Source organism: Hyla sarda, chromosome 13 (genome assembly GCF_029499605.1).
Source record: "Hyla sarda isolate aHylSar1 chromosome 13, aHylSar1.hap1, whole genome shotgun sequence".
Classification (NCBI taxonomy): domain Eukaryota; kingdom Metazoa; phylum Chordata; class Amphibia; order Anura; family Hylidae; genus Hyla; species Hyla sarda.
This window is the reverse complement of record NC_079201.1, coordinates 17524630-17546188: the sequence shown is the minus strand read 5'-3', so window position 1 is coordinate 17546188 and position 21559 is coordinate 17524630. Positions and strand designations below refer to the sequence as shown.

The 21559-nt window shown below is 43.6% G+C and overlaps 1 protein-coding gene across 12 annotated transcripts in view; it reads left to right on the top strand.

Moving 5' to 3' along the window:
- The window catches only part of PTPRT (protein tyrosine phosphatase receptor type T), a 433706-nt gene that overhangs the window by 185479 nt on the left and 226668 nt on the right, over window positions 1-21559 (top strand). For all 12 annotated transcript variants that reach the window (XM_056549647.1, XM_056549653.1, XM_056549644.1 and 9 more), the window contains exons 2-3: window positions 11274-11399; window positions 11767-12032. In XM_056549647.1, coding sequence (XP_056405622.1) covers window positions 11274-11399; window positions 11767-12032 — 392 coding nt within the window. The remainder of the gene's footprint in view (window positions 1-11273; window positions 11400-11766; window positions 12033-21559) is intronic.

The window sequence follows — 21559 nt, the reverse complement described above, 5'->3', positions numbered from 1 at the left end:
CAAGGGCAGGTAGTATGAGCATGTCACAGAGCCTCAGCGCACCGAGCAACCAACTGTTGGCTCTGAAGAGTGAGAGAGGAAGTTCCCACGAGATGTGAGGGCAATCAAGAAAGCACCCCTCCTCCTCAGTGAACTGCAGGCAATTTGAACAATTAGGATCCATAAAAGGATAACAATACAGGATTTAAGCACAGCATTTTTTAAGAGGTACACTTTAATATATTAAATACAAAAAAGCAAACAAAAGCATAACTATTGTGTTTAATATATATATATATATATATATATATATATATATATATATATATATACAGTATATATATAAATATATATATATATATACACATATTTTTTTATTGTATCTTTAGAAAATAAATAACAATTTAATTGTAAGGGTATTAGAGGATAAAATTAAAAACAATTGTGGGGCAATATATCTGTACTGTTACATATAAGTATGTATACCCCAACATTCCAGGTATCTACCACATATCTTACTATAGCAGTATATTACTATTTATTCACAAGGGGTAATACTGAATTGCACTGAGTTCCCTGTTGCTGTAGCTAACTGTTACTGAATCTCTTCATAGACCAACTGGACCCACCATTCCTTCCTCCTATAAGAAATTATCTCCACAACGTATAAATGCCATAGCTTACCCAAAGTGCCAGTATTCTGCCTCCACTGGCTCCGACATACATTTAGTTTTCACTTTATCAGTTGTGACTTTAATCTATGTCTATAACGGATTAAAAGACAATTCTAGGCGACACATTCAATTTAATTGGTTAAAAAAAGATAAAGAATATAAACTCTAAATAAAGTGACAACCAATATGGCACTCCCTGTCACAACTTCATAGAAAGATCCCAATATCTCTGCAGATGACCAAACTTTGCCTACTGGTGTAACATCTTATTTACTAATACAAACATACGTCGAGGGATATCAATAACCAGTCACCCTCTACTGACTTAGATACTGTTGCCCTTGGAGACAGACTTAGATACTTAGAAAAGAGCGAACGCTACCAATGAGGCCGAGATATTTAACATTTAGTAGATTCATATAAAAATGCAATCAAACACAGGTACAAAATATGGGCACAATAAAAACATACAAATAATCCCCTCGGCATAAATCAATATGACACTCAAAAGAGTAATGTACAATAGATGTCTCTGATATACAAGAATTAGTCAAGGAGGGAAGAAGGGATAGGGTACAGGTGAGTAACCTAACCAACAATGAGCTCTACCTACTCTAACCTTTACCCTCACTACCAGTAAGTGTGGATAGGGGAAAGGATGAACATTAGGTACCACTCAGATATAATAGCACTAGGTGGACCCTATCTAAATTCTCATGCTCCAAAACTCCAACACGTTTCTTCCATATTTTTCCAATGGGTTCATCAGGGGTGGAGGAGAAATTGACCTAACACAATCAAAAAGATAAAACATGCATCTCATACATGAGATCAACAATAGAAGTGCTTGAGGCAATAGTTGAAAGTCAAAGGTCACGGCCATGTCTGGTTTAAATGCCAACGAGCCGGAGATGACGTGCGCACCACTGTGAGATCTGCGCATCTACGGAAGCGCTGCCTCAGAGGGCTGTGGAACGCAATGCGTTCGAAGTAATGGAAATTATGCATATGCAGATAATCTGCATCAGTCAGAAGAAGTCCGTTCACGTCAAAGAGAGTAGTGTGCTGTCAATGAGATGTACAGACCCACATCATGCAAAATAGGCAGAATTGGGGGGTTTATGTAATTATTAACCTATCTATTTTAAAGAGGGCAAAATACAGGCACAAACTTGCCAGGGAAAGTGAGGATAATGTAACACTCACAGTTAGAAGAGAGGAACACTGGAGGTAGTGGATCCATGAGAACTGTGTGGCAGATGATGTGGGCCATACCAGGGAGTGGAGTCTAAGGTGCTGCTAGTTTTCACCACAGCCCGCCGAAAAGCAGGATGGTCTTGCTGCAGCAGGCGGCACCCAGGTCGCTACCCCTGGCACGACTCAATCACACAGGCGGCTGAGGAGATTGGAGGCACAGGAGAGATACAGCAACTCGTAGTCAGGATAGCAGAAGGTCAGGGCTGGCGGCACAAGTGCGTAGTCAGGAACGTAGCAGGAGGTCAGTAGGCAGGCGGCACAGAAGCAAGGTCAGGTCACAGAACAATAGTCTGATGTCTCCACCCCACATCGCCAGCCATCCGGCAGGGAGCGAAGTTCGTTCTGTGCACCAGATGTCTGGGGTGCCACAGCAGAGATCAGACATTTTATCCCCTATTCTTTGGATGGGGATAAGATGTCAAGGGGCGGAGTACCCCTTTAAGAGCTGCCCTTTCCCGAGGATGTGGGACTTTTTCCCCGGATCCCAAGGCAGGTGCCCCTTACCCTACAGACCCAGTCGTTGTAGTACCCCGGTTATGCCCCATGGTGCAAATCTCCTTTTCCCATACATGTGACACCTCTTAATAAACTTCCATTAATTGTATTCACATCATTGCTACCCACCTGTGACAGATGGAGAAGCAATTTTGCAAAACTTTAATATTTTTGGACAGATCTCGTAGATCTGCATGATTGAACTCACCGGATGAGAGCAGTCCCAGCAGGGTGTGAAGGATGCGGTGACAGATCTATGTTGTTGCCCGCTGTGCATCATGATTTCACAAGTAATTTATTTAATAAGATTACCTGCTGACGCCTTGTCTCACATCTGAGGTTCTGTCCTAAAATAATTAACTTTACTTAGTGGAATGTAAGTGCTGATCATTTGGGAGTATCACGCCTCGCCATTACTGACTATTGTACCGGTCTGCTTTTCCGCTTTAAATTGCTGTCACTTTTTGGATGTTGTAGGTCTCCGGGGGCAGTGAAATGATATGGCTTGGAAATTAATGACTAGCAAATTATTTAAGAGCATTTCTCTTTTTTTTTCCACCTATCGGATTCCTTTGTCCTGGAGCTTTAGCTGTCCTGCCTGGCTGCTTATGGACGCCATATAGTTTTATCCCCATAATTATGTGGACTCTCTATAAGCATGCTGGATGATTCCTTTAATGGAGGCTAAACGTGTTTTGCATGTAACTGCAGAGAGGAAATATAATCGTCAGCCCCTGTAAGTTTAGAACAAATGTGAATGAATCAACTTAAAGGGGTTAGCCAGGAAAAAAACTTTTTTATATATATATATATATCAACTGGCTCCAGAAAGTTAAACAGATTTGTAAATTACTTCTATTAAAAAATCTTAATCCTTTCAGTACTTATGAGCTGCTGAAGTTGAGTTGTTCATTTTGGTCTAAGTGCTGTCTGATGACACGTGTCTCGGGAACTGTCCAGAGTAGAAGCAAATCCCCATAGCAAACCTATTCTGCTCTGTGCAGTTCTCGAGAGAAGCAGAGATGTCAGCAGAGAGCACTGTTGCCAGACAGAAAACAACAACTCAACTTCAGCAGCTGATAATTATTGAAAGGATTAAGATTTTCTAATAGAAGTAATTTACAAATCTGTTTAACTTTCTGGAGCCATACATATATAAAAGTTTTTCCTGGAATACCCCTTTAATACTAGTTGTGATGGAAATTATTCTTGAAGTCATGAAACTTCACAGAACCTAGTTTGCGGAACAGGGAGATCAAGTGTCTCGGCTACAACTCCCAGCATGCCAGGACAGCAAAAGGCATGCACACCTCCCAGAAGATATTTAAAGGGGTACTCCGGTGGGAAACAATTTTTTATTTATATCAACTGTTGCCAGAAAGTTAAAAAGATTTGTAAATGACTTCTATAAAAAAAAAAATCTTTATCCTTCCAGTACTTATCAGCTGCTGTATGCTCCAGAGGAAGTTGATTTGTTTTTTGTCTGACCACAGTGCTCTCTGCTGACACCTCTGTCAGGAATTGTCCAGAGCAGCAAAGTCCCATAGCAAACCTCTCCTTCTCTGGACACTTCCTGACCCGGACAGAGGTGTCAGCAGAGCGCACTGTGGTCAGATACAAAAGAACTACACAATTTACTCTGGAGCATACAGCAGTTGATAAGTGCTGGAAGGGTTAAGATTTTTTAATAGAATTAATTTACAAATCTGTATAACTTTCTGGCATTTTTTCACCAGAGTACCCCTTTAAATCTCCTGGTTGTGGTTGCAGTTCTCCTGTCTCAGAAGCTTTTGTATTCCTGTTGCTTGAGCTCTGACCTTTTGGCTTGTTTACTGGCTTTCCTCCGGCCTGCCATCCTGTGCCGTGTAGTCCGGCTGCTCTGACCCTTGCCGGCCTTTGGTTGCCCTTTCTGCCTAAAGTTTTGTACCTCTGCTCTTTCTGGTTTTGACTCTGGGCTGCCTGACTTTGCACTGTCTGTCTGTTAGTTTGCTGTATATCTGCTTTGTGCTCCCTAGTCTGTTCCTTAGTTAACCCTTTGCCTACCACTCTGTAGAGGTACAATTCATTCTACCACATGGATAGATGGGCATTGTTGGATGTTAAGACAGTAGAGGGCAAAATTGCCAAATTTGAACAAATAAAATGTACATTTAAACGTTCTCTCATTTATGGTTTCTACTATTTCCAACTGGAGAGCGGGCACAGGCTCTTTCCAGCACATCATGGGTAAGATTCTTCTCCATAAGGAACATGATTATTATGCACTTTGGTAGCGCCAGTTTCCATGGCTTAAAGGGTTACTTCGCCCCTAGACATATTATCCCCTATCCAAAGGCTAGGGCATAATAAGATCTCTGATAACAAGGGGTCACCGCTGGGATCGATAGCAGCTGGACCCCACACAATCAGACATCTTATCCCCTATTGTTTGCATAAGGGATGAGATGTCTTGGGGCAGAGTACCCCTTTAAATTACTTAGCTTTATATCAGGTAGCCCTTCTTCAGTGGGCCCTATTTAGGGTTATGATATTTCCACTGTGGGACTTATATGCAATAGTATTTGAATCATATCTGTGGGTGATAGTTCTATACATTGTAGCCTCTACTTATAGTTATGTGGTTGCTTAAAAGGTAGATACTTGCTTTTTTTGTTAGCATGTTCCTGGTAACACTCCAATTGTATAAATTGTATTCTATAAAGTTACAAGTTTTATAATGATATCTAAAAAAAATCTGTTTAAAAAAATGGGAGGTGCTGAACTCCATTTGTGTGTGTATCTGATCTAGTAGTGAGTTTCTTCTCCATAGCTGTGTATACGGATGTACTGACACCATTTGATTGATATGATAGCAGACAAGATGGTGTCTTTTTGGACTATTGTGTCTAATATTTCCAACTGTGGCATACTCTATGGTCTAAATTTACATGTTATGACATAAGATTATAAGTTCAAGTAGGACAATGTAACCTTAGTCAACACCACACCGTGTAGGCAGCTCTAACAGGCTTCTTAAAGAGCCTGTTAAATGTTATAATCCTCCCAGTTCACTGCCCCCATCATGGGTAACCACCCCCTGCCTTTATTTTTATTATGGTTTAGTTTTCTCCCTTGATATTGCTCTGTATTTTCTGTCATATTCACAGACTGGGAAGGGGCGTTCCCCAGCAGGCTGTGACATCATCTGAAGCCATACAGGGGAGAACTTCCTCCCTCACTCAGTTCAGTGTGAGATGAGCTATAATTGGCTAAGGCTGCACACACACACCCCTCAGCACTCTAGACTGCATTTCCTGATTTTGGATTCTGCCAGGCCAGCAGGAGTCCAAATTCTGTGCAAGAGATGGGGAGAAATGTGCTTTGGACAAGTAGGGAGACACCTAGTGGAAGCTTTTTTTTAAACACAAATAAAACAGAATACAAATATTTTTTTTAAGCAAAGTACATTAGAAAGATTTTTTTATTTACCATAAGGAGTGCAATAGCAAAAATTAGTTTTAATGACAGTGCCCATTTAAGGCAAACTTGCAAAGGCCTTGAGGAAGTCGAAACAGATTCTTCATTCCTTGCCTATGCATGATAAGGAGGAATCAGGGTCGGCTCTGCTTATAGGCAAAATAGGCGGCCTCCTAGAGCGCCCTCTTGATGGGGCAGGGAGGGCGCAGCTTTTCCTACCACAAGAAAGTTACAACCAGCATCCAGGTAAAGATCCTTCACTTGAGTGTCTCGGCCCCATTAGATGGTGTATGTCTTCAGGCATCAAACTAATAGTCATAACTATTGGGGGAGATTTCTCAAAAGATGTGCGGAGGAAAAATTTACCAGTTGCCCATAGCAACCAAGCAGATCGCTTCTTTCATTTTATAGTGGAAGCCTAAATGGACCGTTCGTGAACAGTTAAAAAATTTTAATCAAATATAAATTTTGGGTATTTTATTCCGAATTTCACCACAGTCATTATTTATTGAGGGTAAAGCCTGGTTTATTATTGGCCCGGAGCAGACAATACCATCTTAAGAAATGTGCGCGTCTTGTTCAGCACCAAGATTCATCTAGCAAAATCTCATGTTGCGTGCGTGAAACTCCATCTCATGCCCTCAGGTAAATTGTCTGACAAACCTCTAGGGATGGCGAGAACCAGAGAATTGTGATGAGCCTGCATTTCATTTGGATGAAAGACGGTGTACCAGAAAAAACTTTTATAAAGACGTGCTAAAAGTCTCACATAAGACATCAAGTTGTAAGGTGGATGATTTCTCAATATAGCCCTGGAAACCTTGATAAATCTTTCATACCACCTGAAGGGCTGCAGCAAGTGTACCTCTAATTTCCAGTTGAGATTAAAAATTTTCCATCATTACAGATAAATATTGTTCTCTTATATATTTCAAGTATTTTCCAATTCCCCTAGTTACTGCAGGTATGTGAGGCTATAGCATGTTATCCCAATGCTGGTTTGTTCTTACTAAGTACCGGGTTAAAGGAGTACTTTGGTTTATAAAAAATTATCCCCTATCCCAAGGATAAGGGATGAGTGTCAGATGGTGGAGGGTCCGATGGCTGGGACCTCCCGCGATCTCCCGTACGAGGCCGCAGTCAGACCCCCACAATCTGAAACTTATCCCCTATCTTTAGGGTAGGGGATAAGTTTGTACATCCTTGAGTACTACTTTAAATGCTACTTTAAAGGACATGTATCATGTAAAAAAAACATATCCCCCCTTTGGATATCCCCTATCCCAGTGCTCGGACCCCCTGCGATCTCCTGTTTAGAGCCCTGGTTCTCCTATACAGCGGCGTGTCACCCCCCCCCCCCCCCCCCGCCAAAGCAGGGGCCACCATGCCTCCACATAGCTTTATGGAAGAGCTGTTCGGCAATCCCCATAGAACTATATAGAGGGGGCACGCGTGGAGTCATGACGAGCTGCTGTATAGGAGAGCTGGGGTTCTAAACAGGAGATCGTGTTTTACATGATACTTGTCCTTTAACTATCTGAAATGGGTTCTACCAATTGAACCGTATTTATCCAATATTTGTCATACGGTGCAGCAGGGTGGGCAGCAGAACCTGGCAAGGTAGGCCAAATAACGAGATCCACTGGAGGGGGGATGAACCATTGCCACTCTGCTTACAACTTGTACTTTTCCTTACACGGAACGGTAGAAGAAACTACATAGGACACGACTGTGTTCTGTTGCATCCAGATTGGGATGTGCTGTATGGGAGGCAGAAAACAGTAACAATGACCTCCTGGATGCTTGTTCTTCCACCACCAACTACAGATGTAATCTTGGCGGAGATTACATTTCTGAGCAGTCCTTGGATTGTTCTGCTGGCGGAGATTACATCTGGTGCCGGCAGAACTCGGATGACATTGCATTTCCGAGCACATTTCTTTAGAGAGCATGAACATGTGCTCCAAATTGTCCACCACGGAAATTCTGGAGAGTAAATGGTGCAGAATTCCATTAAAAAGTTCTGCGGCAGAACTTTGGAGCACAATTCCGCTCAGAAAATAAGTGAGGATTTTCTTTAAAGAGAACATGTAGCCAACCCAAAAAGATATACTGGCATTAAATAGTTTGGGGTGTATACATTATACAGCCATCTATATGGCTTTATAATGTTGACAGTGAAGAGAGTAATACTTACCATCTTGTCATTGGTCCGGGCCTCCTCTTGTGTAGCCCCACCTCTAGCGATGATGTCACTAGGGGCCCGGACCAGCCACAAGATTGTAAGTATCATTCTCTGCACTGTACACATTATACAGCCATATAGATGGCTGTATAATGTATACCCCCAAGGAGTTAACTAGCGCTGCTCAGCAGCACTTATTAACTCATTCCTAGCTGGGCTGAGCTGTACTCGCGGCTGTCAGCTGCAAGCACAGCTCAGCCCCAACATTGCCAGGTTCAGGCCAGCTATACCTGGCAATGTTCAAAATATTGGGGAGCCACGAACCCCCCCCCCCCACCGAAGTTCAGATTGAACCCGGGTTCGGGGAGCTCGGCTCACTCAACTCTACTCATAATCAATAAATTGGATTCAGCACTTTCAGCACTGAAGAAAGTTAAAATCAAGTCTTGAATCAGTCCAAAATGTATTAAATTAGTGGTCCACAAGCAGCTGGTATAAAAGTATCTAAATACCTTGGCTTATCAACACTTCATACACATGCACCAGCTGATAGTTCCCCCTCCCCCCATAGCTAGAGCCATGACGAAGGGGCTGGAAAATCAGAAATGAGAAAATCACGTCTACCAGTTTATGGATTGTTTTAGGTTTTACCTCAGCTCCATTGGATGGTATTGAACCACAACACCACAAACAACCGGTGGCAGAGATGGCTTTGCTTATTTAGAAGAAACCAGCCATGTTTTTAATATAATACCAATGATAACAATAGCATTTAATAAACTAAACACAAAGTCGATAAAAACGTTCTGTTAAAGGGGAACTTTGGTGGAAATTTTTTTTTTCAAATCAACTGCTGCCAGAAAGTTAAACAGATTTGTAAATTAATTTTATTTAAAAAATCTTATTCCTTCCAGTACTTATCAGCTGCTGTATGCTCCAGAGGAAGTTGTTTGGTTCTTTCCAGTCTGACCACAGCACCCTCTGCTGCCCCTCGGCCCGTGTCAAGAACTATCCAGAGCAGGAGAGGTTTGCTATTGCTTCTACTCTTGGCAGTTCCTTACACAGACAGAGGTGTCAGCAGAGAGCACTTCCTCTGGAGCATACAGCAGCTGATAAGTACTGGAAGGGTTAAGATTTTTAAATAGAAGTAATTTACAAATCTGTCTAACTTTCTGGTGCCAGTTGAACTGAAAACATTTGTTTTACACCTGAGTACCCCTTTAATTCCCTTTAACAACCATTATTCAGAACAAATTCTGATATTCTACTATACCGCCCACTGGGATTATGAGATCTCTCCTTTCCTCCTCCTTTTCCCTGTAATATATTCCTTCTATTTATTACTTTGCTGTTTATCCCATATAATATCCTGCCCGTTCTATGCAGTTTATGAACTCTCTGCCCTTTCCTCCAGGTCACTTCCTATGTCTGCTGAAGCGGCAGAAATGTCTACCTGTCCTAATTATTCTGCCTTATCTCTATTTCAGTGGACTCTTTAAGCTGTAATCTTTCACACTAAATATTGTTTTCCTCAATCTCATTACATTGATCTCAGAAATTGCTCCTGCCCGAGCCCCATCACCCTGCACGTGTAGGTGAAGGATGGGGCTTCATAGCGGAAATGACATACATTTTGGTTCTGATCTTCAAGACTTTGTTAAAGGACATTACTTGAGATATTTTACAAAAGATCTTGATACCATATCACTAGATGACTTTCTGCATGGGTAGCCCTGAATAGACCAACAGTGGTTACAACCATTGGACGTTGATGGTCCAATCTGGAGGACTTCGGTGGCTATAAACCCTACTGACCTATCATAGACTGACCTTGCAGAAAGTTCTTGCAGATCCAAGAGCCTAAGAGACATTGTACTTTCCTAATTTTGTTGACACTTTGCTCTAAAGTGATGGTCTCCGAACTGTAGATCCCCCAATGTTGCAAAACGACAACTCCTAGCATGCCCAGACAGGGACAGCCGTTGGCTGTCCAGGCATGCTAGGAGTTGTCGTTTTACAACATCTTGGGTCCACAGTTTGGGTCCACAGTCCAATCTACAGTTTGGGTGGCCCTGTATAGACAGTGGTCAAACCCTACTGACCTATCTTAGGCTGACCTTGATTTTTCTTGTAGGTCCAAGAGGCAAAAAGACATTGCACTTTCCTAATGTTACTGATACTTTGTTCTTAAAGGAGATATCCAATGAAATAAAACTTAAGTTTTAGATTGCAAGGGGTCAGAGCACTGGGGCCCCCTGCGATCTCCTATATAGAGCCCCGGTACTCCCATGGAGTGGCACGCCATGACCCCTGCCCGAAACGGGGGTTGCCCCTCGCCCCTCCATATATCTCACGAGAGAGCCGGGGCCCCATACAGGAGATCACGGGGGGGGGGGGGGGGGTTGAAGGTCACCGCTTGGTAAAAAGTAAGGACATGACTGTATAGGGCCTGCGATCCTGAATTGGTGCATGTCTCTGATTAGTTACTTGACCCCCTTTAACCCCCTATAAAATTAGGCTTTGGGAACCATAGGTCGTTCCCCACTGCTGCACAGTCCAACCTCTTCATCAGTTAGTCATGCCCATCTGTGCACTGGTCACCAAATCTACCCCAATATTTGACAGCTACTGGGCTTTGCTGTAATCCCCATCTCTGCCCTGTACTCTAGCGGCCATGGGGAACCAACTGGGCACCAAAGCCTAATTTGCATATGTTTAAAAATCTGATATCTCGATGCTAGAGGGATCAATTAACTAATGAGAAAGAAAAACAGATATAGAGTAAAAAGCAGTATACAGCCAGGACCTTACTATATACCCTAAAAACCAGACTGCTTTAAATGTGAACATCAGACTAGATAAGATTTAGATACAATACACCTCCAGAGCACTGAATAAAACTTAACACAAAGTCCTGACCTGCAGCACAATGCATAAAAGATGTCAAATGTTTAATCCCCTATCTAGATTACTTTAGCTGGATGCCAAGATTAGGACACTATCACACAACAAATGATCTCAATGGAACCTGGCTAAACTGAGTATATTGCAGCCAGTTCCCAAAGATAAGCCAACGCTGCTTGGCTCTCTTCTCTTTATAAATAGGCACGAGAGACATAAGCTTAAGAACAATCTAAAGAGTTTCTTAGTTTAATGTAATACAGGGTATTGCCTTTCCAGTGCGTAGACTTTTTCCTTGGCTTGACCTATACTTCTCTTTTCTCTAGGCGGATGCACGTTTGAAGAGCTTTACAACAGCTGTGGTTACAGTGTGGCCCTGGGTACCAATGGATTTACTTGGGAACAGGTCAACACATGGGAAAAGCCTCCAATGGATAGCAGCGTTCCAACAGGTGACATTTACCAAGCAAAACAGCCATTTTGCACCCTCTGTGTCTTCTTTTTCCTACTATCTTCCTTCCTTCACCTTCTTTTGTGTCCATCACGTTTATGGTCCTCTTAAAGGAGTTATCCAGGATTCGAAAACAGACCTATTTTTTTTTCAAAGACCGCTCCCTGTCTGTCTCCAGGTATGGTGTGGTATTACAACTTGGCTCCATTTACTTCAATGGAAGTGAGCTGCAGAACCACACCCATCCTGGAGACACCCAGGGAACGGTCTTTAAAATAAATTATCTCTCTTTGTTGATTCCTGGATAACCCCTTTAACCTACTTCGTAGTTGACTTTGCTTGTTTCTCTTGTTCCTTTTTTCATCCAGGATCATTCATGCTGGTTAACAGCACGGGGTTTGCCACTGGACAGAAGGCTCACCTACTCCTACCTGTACTTAAAGAAAATGACACTCATTGCATCGACTTCCATTACCACATGTCTGGCCGCACCAGCCCTGGTTCTTTGAACGTCTATGTAAAAGTGAATGGTGGACCACAGGGGAACCCAGTATGGAATGTATCCGGAGTGGTTACCGAAGGCTGGGTACGAGCAGAACTTGCGATTAGCACTTTCTGGCCCAACTCTTACCAGGTACGTAAAGTACTGAAGACGTAACTTGTAACAATGTCCTGTAATGTGCCGAACGTAACCTTCCACAACATGTAAACAACATGGAAAAACATTGTCAACCCAACATCAAAAGCTACCAAGTTGCTTGTGTAGTAGTGGTTGAGTTTCAGCCAAGACATACTGCAACTGTTACACAATAGAGTGGGCTGGGATACTGCATGGTTGGCGATGTCGGGCTTCACCATATGTTCAGAACAAATGTGATCCATCTGTGCCCTTGTCTTTCAAGGAAAAATATAAAACATAACACATATATTTATAAAAATATAAAACATAACACAAGGATAGTAGGTTTCAAAGAAATAAATATGACGGAAAAGGATTCCAAATGAGCATTAACAACTAATAGGACTATGCAACGCGTTTAACCGGATATTGGCTTCATCAGGAATTGCCTAATGAAGCCAATATCCAGCGAAATGCTTTGCATGGTAGAAAAATAAATGTTACTATACCTAGTGCCTGATGAAGCCAATATTCGGTGAAATGCGTTGCATGATGGGAAAATAAACGTTACCATTCCTAGTGCCTAATGAAGCCAAAATCCGGCAAAACACATTGCATGATGGGAAAATAAACATTACCATTCCTAGTGCCTGATGATGCCAAAATCCGGCAAAACACGTTGCATGATGGGAAAATAAACGTTACCATTCCTAGGACCTGATGAAGCCAAAATCCGGCAAAACACGTTCCATGATGGGAAAATAAACATTACCATTTTTAAGTGTCCAAGCGCCTGCTTTGAACCTGCTGAGTTGGAGGAAGTTGCTTGTGTAGTCGATATTATTTGTGGCAAGGGGAGAAGCAGGGATCCTCTTCTACACGCTCTATCCAAAGCTACACACATTTTCAGTTATTGTGAATTACACATATCTACAATATCACACCACGGAGCGCCATCTGTGTTTATTTTTTTTAAGTACCATACGTAAAGAGCCAGCTTGCAGGTCACGGTCTCACGCGCGGTGTTCAGTTTTAGCAGAATGCAGTTGTTCCTCATACCACCTCCCCAGCTTTAGACGGAACGCCATGTTGACATTTGCCGATAGTTTGTGTAATTTGCTCTCTGCTCTTTCGCACCTACGCCGAACGTTGGCATTTGCACAGTGCTGCTTCTTCTAGGACCCGCTCCTGACAAGTGCGCCAGCGTAATTACTGTTACACATGAAGCACTTTACTTTGCTTCAATTGACCTTTAACATCTGGATATTTTCTTTTTAGATGATACTTTCCAAGGTAAATCAACATCCGTAAATAGATAAAGCCGAGGCAATGGTAGAGCAAATAACATCAATGTATATGGTATGGGGAGATACTGCCCGGAATTTATTTTAATTTGCAAATGTATTTTTATTATAATAATTTTTCGGTGAATCATACAATGGTTAACATTTCTGACCTAATCTATCGCTGTATTCAGGTGGAAGTGGATGGACGACCTAATGTCAAATTTTTTAATGAGATTTATTGCTTCCCATTTTGTAAACCTCAGGTCTTTGGAATATTCGCTTGGAAAAGATGTTTCTTCGTGATACGGAAAGGATAATTTATAGTAGGGCAGTCGGCAAGCGCTCGCATTGACCCCCTTATTGAGTTGTTATGTTCTAATGAACTGTTGGCCTCCTTCAAAGGGAGAAGAACTCTGCCACCTATCTAAGGCAGCATTCTTTCGAGTCACTGTTCAACCCTTAAAGAGGAACTCCGTCCCATGACATATTATCCCCTAATTAAAGGATAGGGGATAAGATGTCTGATCGTGGGGACCCCCACGATCTCGGCTGCAGCACCCCAGACATCCGGTACATGGAGCGAACTTCTCTCCTTGCCGGATGACTGGCAATGCGGGGCGGAGGCTCGTGACCTCACGGCCACGCCCCACTCATGACGTCACGGCCATGGCTCCTCAATGCAAGTCTATGGGAGGGGGCGTGACTTGTATTGAGGGGGCGTGACTGTGACGTCATGAGCAGGGCACGGCCATGATGTCACAAGCCTCCGGCGCTGCACCTGACGCTCTAAACGAACGCCAGGTGCAGCAGGGAGATCGCGGAGGTCCCCAGCATTTGGACCCCCGCAATCAGACATTTTATCCCCTATTCTTTGGATAGGGGATAAGATGTTTAGGGGCAGAGTACCCCTTTAAAGTGTACAGTACCTGATACTTTAAAAAAAAACTTTTGACATGTCGTAGAGTTTTAAGACCCTGACGAATTGCTGAAATGAGCCGGGAGAAGCCCACATGGCTTAGACCTTCTCTCTTCACTCTCTGTGCATGTGACTAAGACCGTTCCATAGACTTTAGGAGTACGCCTCGGCCACGTAGAGCAGAGCTGGGAAAAATGCGTTTAGTAGGCACTTCTCCCAGTTTATTCTACTGATAAGTTGGGGTCCCCCCACCAATTTAAGCTTTTGACATGTCAAATGCCTTCTAAAGTGACAGTGTCTATTTAAATAGCCTTGGGGAATAAAGGCCAAGCTAAAATCTCTCCCAGATGGGAAAGTTGCCCATCTGTAGAAAGCTGTAGATTAGAAAGCATGGTGGTGGCTGGCTAGGAGAGAGACCTTTAATGTGGGATTAAAGGGGTAGTATATTTTATTGGAAATAGCACCAAACTGGTTATACAGATTTGTAAATTACTTATAAAAATCTTAATCCTTCCAGTACTTATCAGCTTTTGTATGCTCCACAGGAAGATCTGCAGTTCTTTCCAGTCTGACCACAGTGCTCTCTGCTGACACCTCTGTCATGTCAGGAACTGTCTGTTTGCTATGGGGATTTGTTCCTGTTTTGGACAGTTCCTGACATGGACAGAGGTGTCAGCAACTTCCTCTGTAGTATGCAGCAGCTGATAAGTACTGGAAGTATAAATATTGTTTATATAGAAGTAATTTACAAAGCTGTAAAACTTTCTGACACCAGTTGACTCTTTTAACACAATAATAGTGATCTATATTGAGTTTGTATATTTGTTATTCATTGTTGTATCCACAAGTTACATGGTTCATATTTTTTGCTCTCCTTCTGTTTATACCACATATATACAAATTTAAAGCCTAATTAGGCTGGGAGGGGTACGGGATATATAACGACCCAGGTCCCGCATGCACGTGCGTATGTTGCGTTTGGCGGTTGTTTCAGGTACCTGTACACCGCTGCGAGCTCATACGTCCCTGGTGGTGAAGAGTTGGTGTGTTGTTATCTTCTTTTCCTGGCTCAGTTTTCTGGTTTGGTAACTAGATTCAGTGGTTCCCTGGTGTGCAAATGTTTTCTGCGGGTAGTTTTGGCGGCCTCCAGGTCCCCTGGCGGGGGTCACATGCGACAGTGGTTTATGCGGGGTGTGGGGCGGCGCACTCTGCTCTCCCAGTGGCCCAGCTGACGGCATTTGTTGCTGCCGGGGCGTTGGGGGAGGTGGGTGCGCTGCACTACAGCACGTAGCCTGGATCTAGCATAGCTGTGGTTTGGGTCTCTTGTCACCCGGGCGGCGTCCGGTGGGGCCAGGATGCTAGAGTCTGGCGGGCAGTCATATCCGGGCAGCCGATGTGTAGTACCTGGGCTGCGTCTCCGGTAAGTAGTTCCGACCGGGCGGATGTTTTGGGCTCAGCCAGCATGGTTGCATGTATTATTATTGTTGATGTTTGCATGCAGCCTGGCAGGTCAGGCTATCCGGGCTGGGTAGCTCATAGTGTTCATTGGTGCACGGTTAATGCATTAAGTTATACTGTTATCTGGTCGAAACAGGTGTCTTATATCTGCTTTGGTCTCATACTCCATTGTTTACCGTCGCAAATCATACTTTCCAAACTCTAGCTGCATGATGCGATGCTTTGTATGAATTGTTTGGGTTATATGTAGGTTGTTCATTGACCCTTGTAATTGCATAAAAAAATTATAATAATAATGATAAATATATATAAAAACTGTTTTTTTTTTAAGGTGGATAGGTATGTATGGGTATACGTATATGTATGTGTATTCACGTGTATATGTGCACACATATTGTATAAACATGGAGGGGAAAAGCCGGGTCATTTATGTACATGTTTATTTCTTTCTTTTTTAGCTGGTACATTTTTGGACTCGATTTGGCGTTGATAACAAAGGGCTGTGAGCAAGAGGTTGGTTGTTGTGCTGTGTACAACTATGCTCCCTTTCTTCATGTTAAAGGGGTAGTCCAGTGGTGAAAAACTTATCCCCTATCCTAAGGATAGGGGATAAGTTTGAGATTGCGGGGGGGGGTCCGACCGCTGGGGCCCCCTGCGATCTCTCTGTACGGGGGCCAGGCTCTCCGGCCAGATAGCGGGTGTCGACCTCCGCACGAAGCGGAGGCCGACACGCCCCCTCAATACATCTCTATGGCAGAGCCGGAGATTGCCGAAGGCAGCGCTTCGGCTCTGCCATAGAGTTGTATTAAGGGGGCGGTGTCGGCCGCCGCTTCGTGCGGAGGTAGACACGCCCCCTTCCCGCGGGCTGTCGGGGCTCCGTACAGGAGATCCCGGGGGGCCCCAGTGGTAGGACCCCCCGCGATCTCAAACTTATTCCCTATCCAATCAGGGCAGACGGCTGTCCTTACCAACACACACATAGGCAGTAGTTTTACCGCAAATCCTGTCATGCATTCAGGGGAGGCTGCTGCATGGTTGATGTATACTGACACGTCTTCAGAGCATCAACGGTATTATACAAGTAAGGGTTGCCATGTAGTCCTGACACGTCTTTAGGGGTAACCTTTTGCTCTGTTGCTGTTGCTGACACGTCTTCAGAGCAGCAATATCACATATGGTTAGGCAGTGGTCACGTTACATTTTTTAGGAAGACTCTGCCCACATACGATGTCGACAGTACACATAGGCAGTTGGCTTTACTGCTAACTCTGACACGTCTTCAGGGGAGGGGCTGCTGCGACAGTGCTGCCATTTGTTTCCTTTCAGGGCAGCTTACTAACACACATAGGCTTTGGTTTTACTGCTAATCCTGACACGTCTTCAGGGCAGGCACGACGCTATTGTTGTTACCCACACATCTTTGGAGCAACAAGTTTGCATATATCATATCAGTTTCATACTCTGCTTCACTGTTCCTTTACGGTACAAAGGGTGCTTGTTACATAAATCCAGTCTCGCAATAGTCATAGCATGATTGTTCTTTCACGTTTCACCTTGTATAAATGCTGCTTACGTTATTCTCATATGTTTTTCCTGTACGTAATCAATGGTAATATAGTCGTCTGGTCACGGTTGGTCATGTATTGTACATCTTGGATTACACGCACTACCTTGTCTGTAGGTTAAGATGACTTCAGGGATGGCAGGTTTTCAGGTGTTACTGATGTGTTATGTTATTTTAGGTTCCGGGGTTCTGGACACTTTCAATTCGGCTAGGTGTGCTGCAGGTCAGTAGCAGAGTCTACAGTGTTTTAGGACAGTTTAGCAGGTTTTTCACAGTTATCTGCATTTCTTTCCCCATCTCCCGTTTCTTGCCCGGACAAGTTGGATTTCAGCAAGTATGTCACATGGGTCTGACATAGATCCACTGTCAGTGCCAGAAACTCCGGCCAGGAGTTCTGAACGTGGGCAGCGTCTTCGGCATATAGAACCTGGACTATCCCGAAACTAATGGAGGAGCTATGTAGGAGGGGCATTCCATTCCCAGCATCGGCCCGCAAGGCTGAACTATACAAACTTTTGATGGCTGATCTGGAAGCAGGGGGTAGTGAGGAGACGGTCCCAGGACAGTCTTCTTCTGCAACTTTAGATCAGCTTCATGCCATGATGGCATCTATGTCCAATTTCAACTCATGGTTGATGCTTGAAAGAGGCAACGCTCGGGATTCTACAGTCACTGATGCAGTGGCAACGCCCTCAAAATCTCAGGCTGCAGGGTCAGGTATGCCCATGGGGTCCCCGAGGGTTGCCCTGGCGCATTTTGTACGCGTCTGTTCGAAAGGACCTATTGAACTGTAAGGACATCAACCTGGTGTCGTTGCTCATTTCTTCACAGGACCTCACTGACACCAAGACAGTTGCATGCGGGGAACTGTCCGTTGTGTTGAAGAGCAAGGATGGCAAGCTTAGTCGCAAACTGACTTTCCAAGAATTTGCAATGGCATTTAGTATGTATAGGGATGTCATATGCTCAGTAAACCCCAAACGCAGGGAAGAATTAGATGTTTACCTGTATCAGTTGAAGGAATTTCCATATAAGTATTTTGGGTTAGTCATTTCTACGACTACCATAAATCTTTTTCTGCAAAAGCGGCAGCAGCTTTTAGTCAATTTGGTTATGTCACTGGTTGGAGTGTTGCCGACGCTGTACTATTTTGTAAACATTTTGCAGGTTTGAAGTCTCCAGCCTGTGCAAACTGTTTTTCATTCAACAGCTTGGTGTGACAATAATTATCAACAACCGGAGACCAGCACAAGCAAAGGGGCTACGTCAGGGCCGGCCCCCGCTCAGAAGCCTGCTCCTATGGTTGACAAGTTGGGGCGTCCAATCAGATTTCTGGGCCGCAGCCAGATCTGCAACAATTATAACTTGACAACCTGCAATTACAGTAATTGCCGTCTACTCCACGTCTGCTTTCTATGCTACAGGGCCCATCCTAGCACAGTGTGCTCGGCAAAGGGGCAGGTGTGACTAGGCAGGCGTTGGCCCGGGTGTTGCAAGATCATCCAGACCCTTGCTGGGTTGAGTGGTTGATTAACGGATTTTTGCACGGGTTCCACACTGGTTTAGTTGCTCTACCACAGTGCACCTATGAATGTAACAACTTAGTGTCTGCATGTAGGGAACCACAAGGGGTATCCGAACTTCTTCAGACAGAGCTCGATCGGGGTTATATGATTGGTTCACACAGCCACCTTTTGATTGTTGGCGAGTAAGCCCTTGTTGGTGTGGTCACTGGTAAATTCAATAATAAAAAGAGGATGATTTATGACTTGTCCGCACCTTTACTCTTCTGTGATACCTAGCTTGAACTCTAACTCTAATTCCATCGGACGAAGTCACACTGAAGTATACTTCTATTGATTAAGCCATACAGCTTATCGTACAGTTAGGGCCAGGGACATGGCTATCCAAAGCAGACATCATGGATACCTTTAAGCTGTTACCCATCCACCCAGATCTCTGGAAAACTCACGTTCGGTTCTAAGAGTAGCCCGTGGCTATTTGATCAGCTAGCACAAGCACTGCACTGGACATTGGTCAACACTATGGACCATAGACACGTCTTCACTACTTAGACGACTTTCTGCTCATTGAAGCATCAACTTCTAATCCTTCGGACCTGACTAGATTGCTACAGCTAGTTAATCACCTTGGTGTACCAGTTTCTCCTAAAAAGACACAAGGTCCTGCCACGTGGTTGACTTTTCTGGGTGTGGTCCTGGACTCAGTTGATATGCAGGCTAGCCTACCCACAGAGAAACTATGTAGAATCAAAGACTTTATTCATCAGTTCACCATTTCTCAGGTTACTACCAAGGTGGAACTATAGAGTATATTAGGCTGCTAGCTTTTGCTATGCGCATAATCCCACAAGGGAGATCGTTTGTCTCACGACTGCTAGCCTTACTTTCTCTTGCTCCAGAACAAGATAGTCGCATCCATCTAGACCCACAAGCAATGGCCAATTTAATTATGTGGGACAGATATATAGCAGAGTGGAATGGTATTTCAATGTTCCTACCAACAGTCTCGGCTAACTCACCTAGAGTGATCACAGAAACATCGGCGTCAGTGGGTTTCGCTGCTATATTTGGAAACCGCTGTGGCTGATTGAAGTACTTAAAATTGTTGGGTTTAACAAAACATCGGCTTTATTTGAGATTTACCTATCGTAGCGTCAGCGCAGACTTGGGGGCACAATTGGGTCAAGTGTACTGTTCTGTTTTTATGTAACAATGCAGCAACTGTAGAGATTGTGAATAAAGGAAGGTCTAAGTTGCAAACAGTCAAGAAGTGCGTTAGAAGGCTTGTTTGGCTCTCTCTTCAGCACAATTTTAATTTTATTTGCCAATATGTTGCCGGTGCAAATATTGCAGAAGATGCATTGTCTCGAGCTAAACTAAACGTTTTCTTTCAGGTCATGCCGGATGCGTATCCTGTGGGCTCTCCGGCGCCATCATGCCACACGTTAATGATGGATTAGTACATTTCACTGACATAGCCGTCACACTTATCAAGAAGAATTCTCTCGCCCCCAATACTAGAAGATCTTACGAGTAAATAACTATAAAGAGTAAATAAATATAAGGATAAAATAACTATGAAGAGTAAATAAATATAAGAAGTAAATAACTATGAAAAGTGAATAAATATAAGGATTAAATAACTATGAAGAGTAAATAAATATAAGCAGTTAATAACTATGAAGAGTAAATAAATATAAGGAGTAAATAACTATGAAGAGTGAATAAATGTAGCACATTTTAGTATTCCTCTTGGCCATGACTCTTTTTCTGGGCATTCTAGTGAGGAATAAAACATTTCTAAAAAACACATATTACTTAGAGCATTCCATATATGCTAAAGTTTTTGGCACAACTGGTGCCAAAATTCCGACACATTTTGCTTAATAAATCTGTTCCATTATTTCTCTTTCCCGTCAACTTAATTCATCAGATTTTAATTAAGTATGAGATGATTGTGTCTATTATTTGCACCAAAATACTTTCTCATGTGACTTACTGCCCCATTTATTATAAGTTTGAGACCCTTTTCAGACACTTTTCCACCGCATCCAACAAAGAAGCTGTAACCTTCAACCAGAGGGGTGTTGGTTGTGATGCGACACTGTGCACCCATATTGTGCCAGATTACATTGGCAGTAGATGCCAGAATGAGTGAGTAGCAGAACAAAGGCATTTGTGAGCCAAATACAGAAGCTAGACATATAAAAAAAGACATGTAAAGAATCTGCATGACCTAGTGAGTAACATCATTTTTTTTCTTTGATATAACAGGCACTTATTAAAGAGGTATTCCAGCCATAGACACCTTATCCCCTAGGGTATAAGATGTCTGATCAAGGGGGTATTGTGCCACTGGGACACCCCGCAATCTCCATGCAGCACCCACATTCTATGCAGGGCTGCTGCTCCAGCCTCAGAAACTCTGTTTCCGGGATTGAAAACGCATGAATGGAGGGGACGTGGCATAACATCACGAGGGGGCATGGCGTGATGGCCCGTAGACATGAATGGAGGGGAAGTGGAGTGACATCACGAGGGGGCTTAGCGTGACATCACGCGGGGACCGGCGGCCTTACCTGGAGCAGCGGCGGGACCGAGGAGCAGCGGCGGGACCGGCCACGTGGAGGAGCAGCGGCGGGACCGGCAGGTAAGTACATGGTGCTCAGAGGCAGCAGTGAAGATCTTCACTGCTAATTCTAGGAGTCTGAAAACTACAACTCCCAGCATGCCCAGACAGCCTTTGGCTGTCTGGGCATGCTGGGAGTTGTAGTTTTGCAACTTCTGGAGGGCCC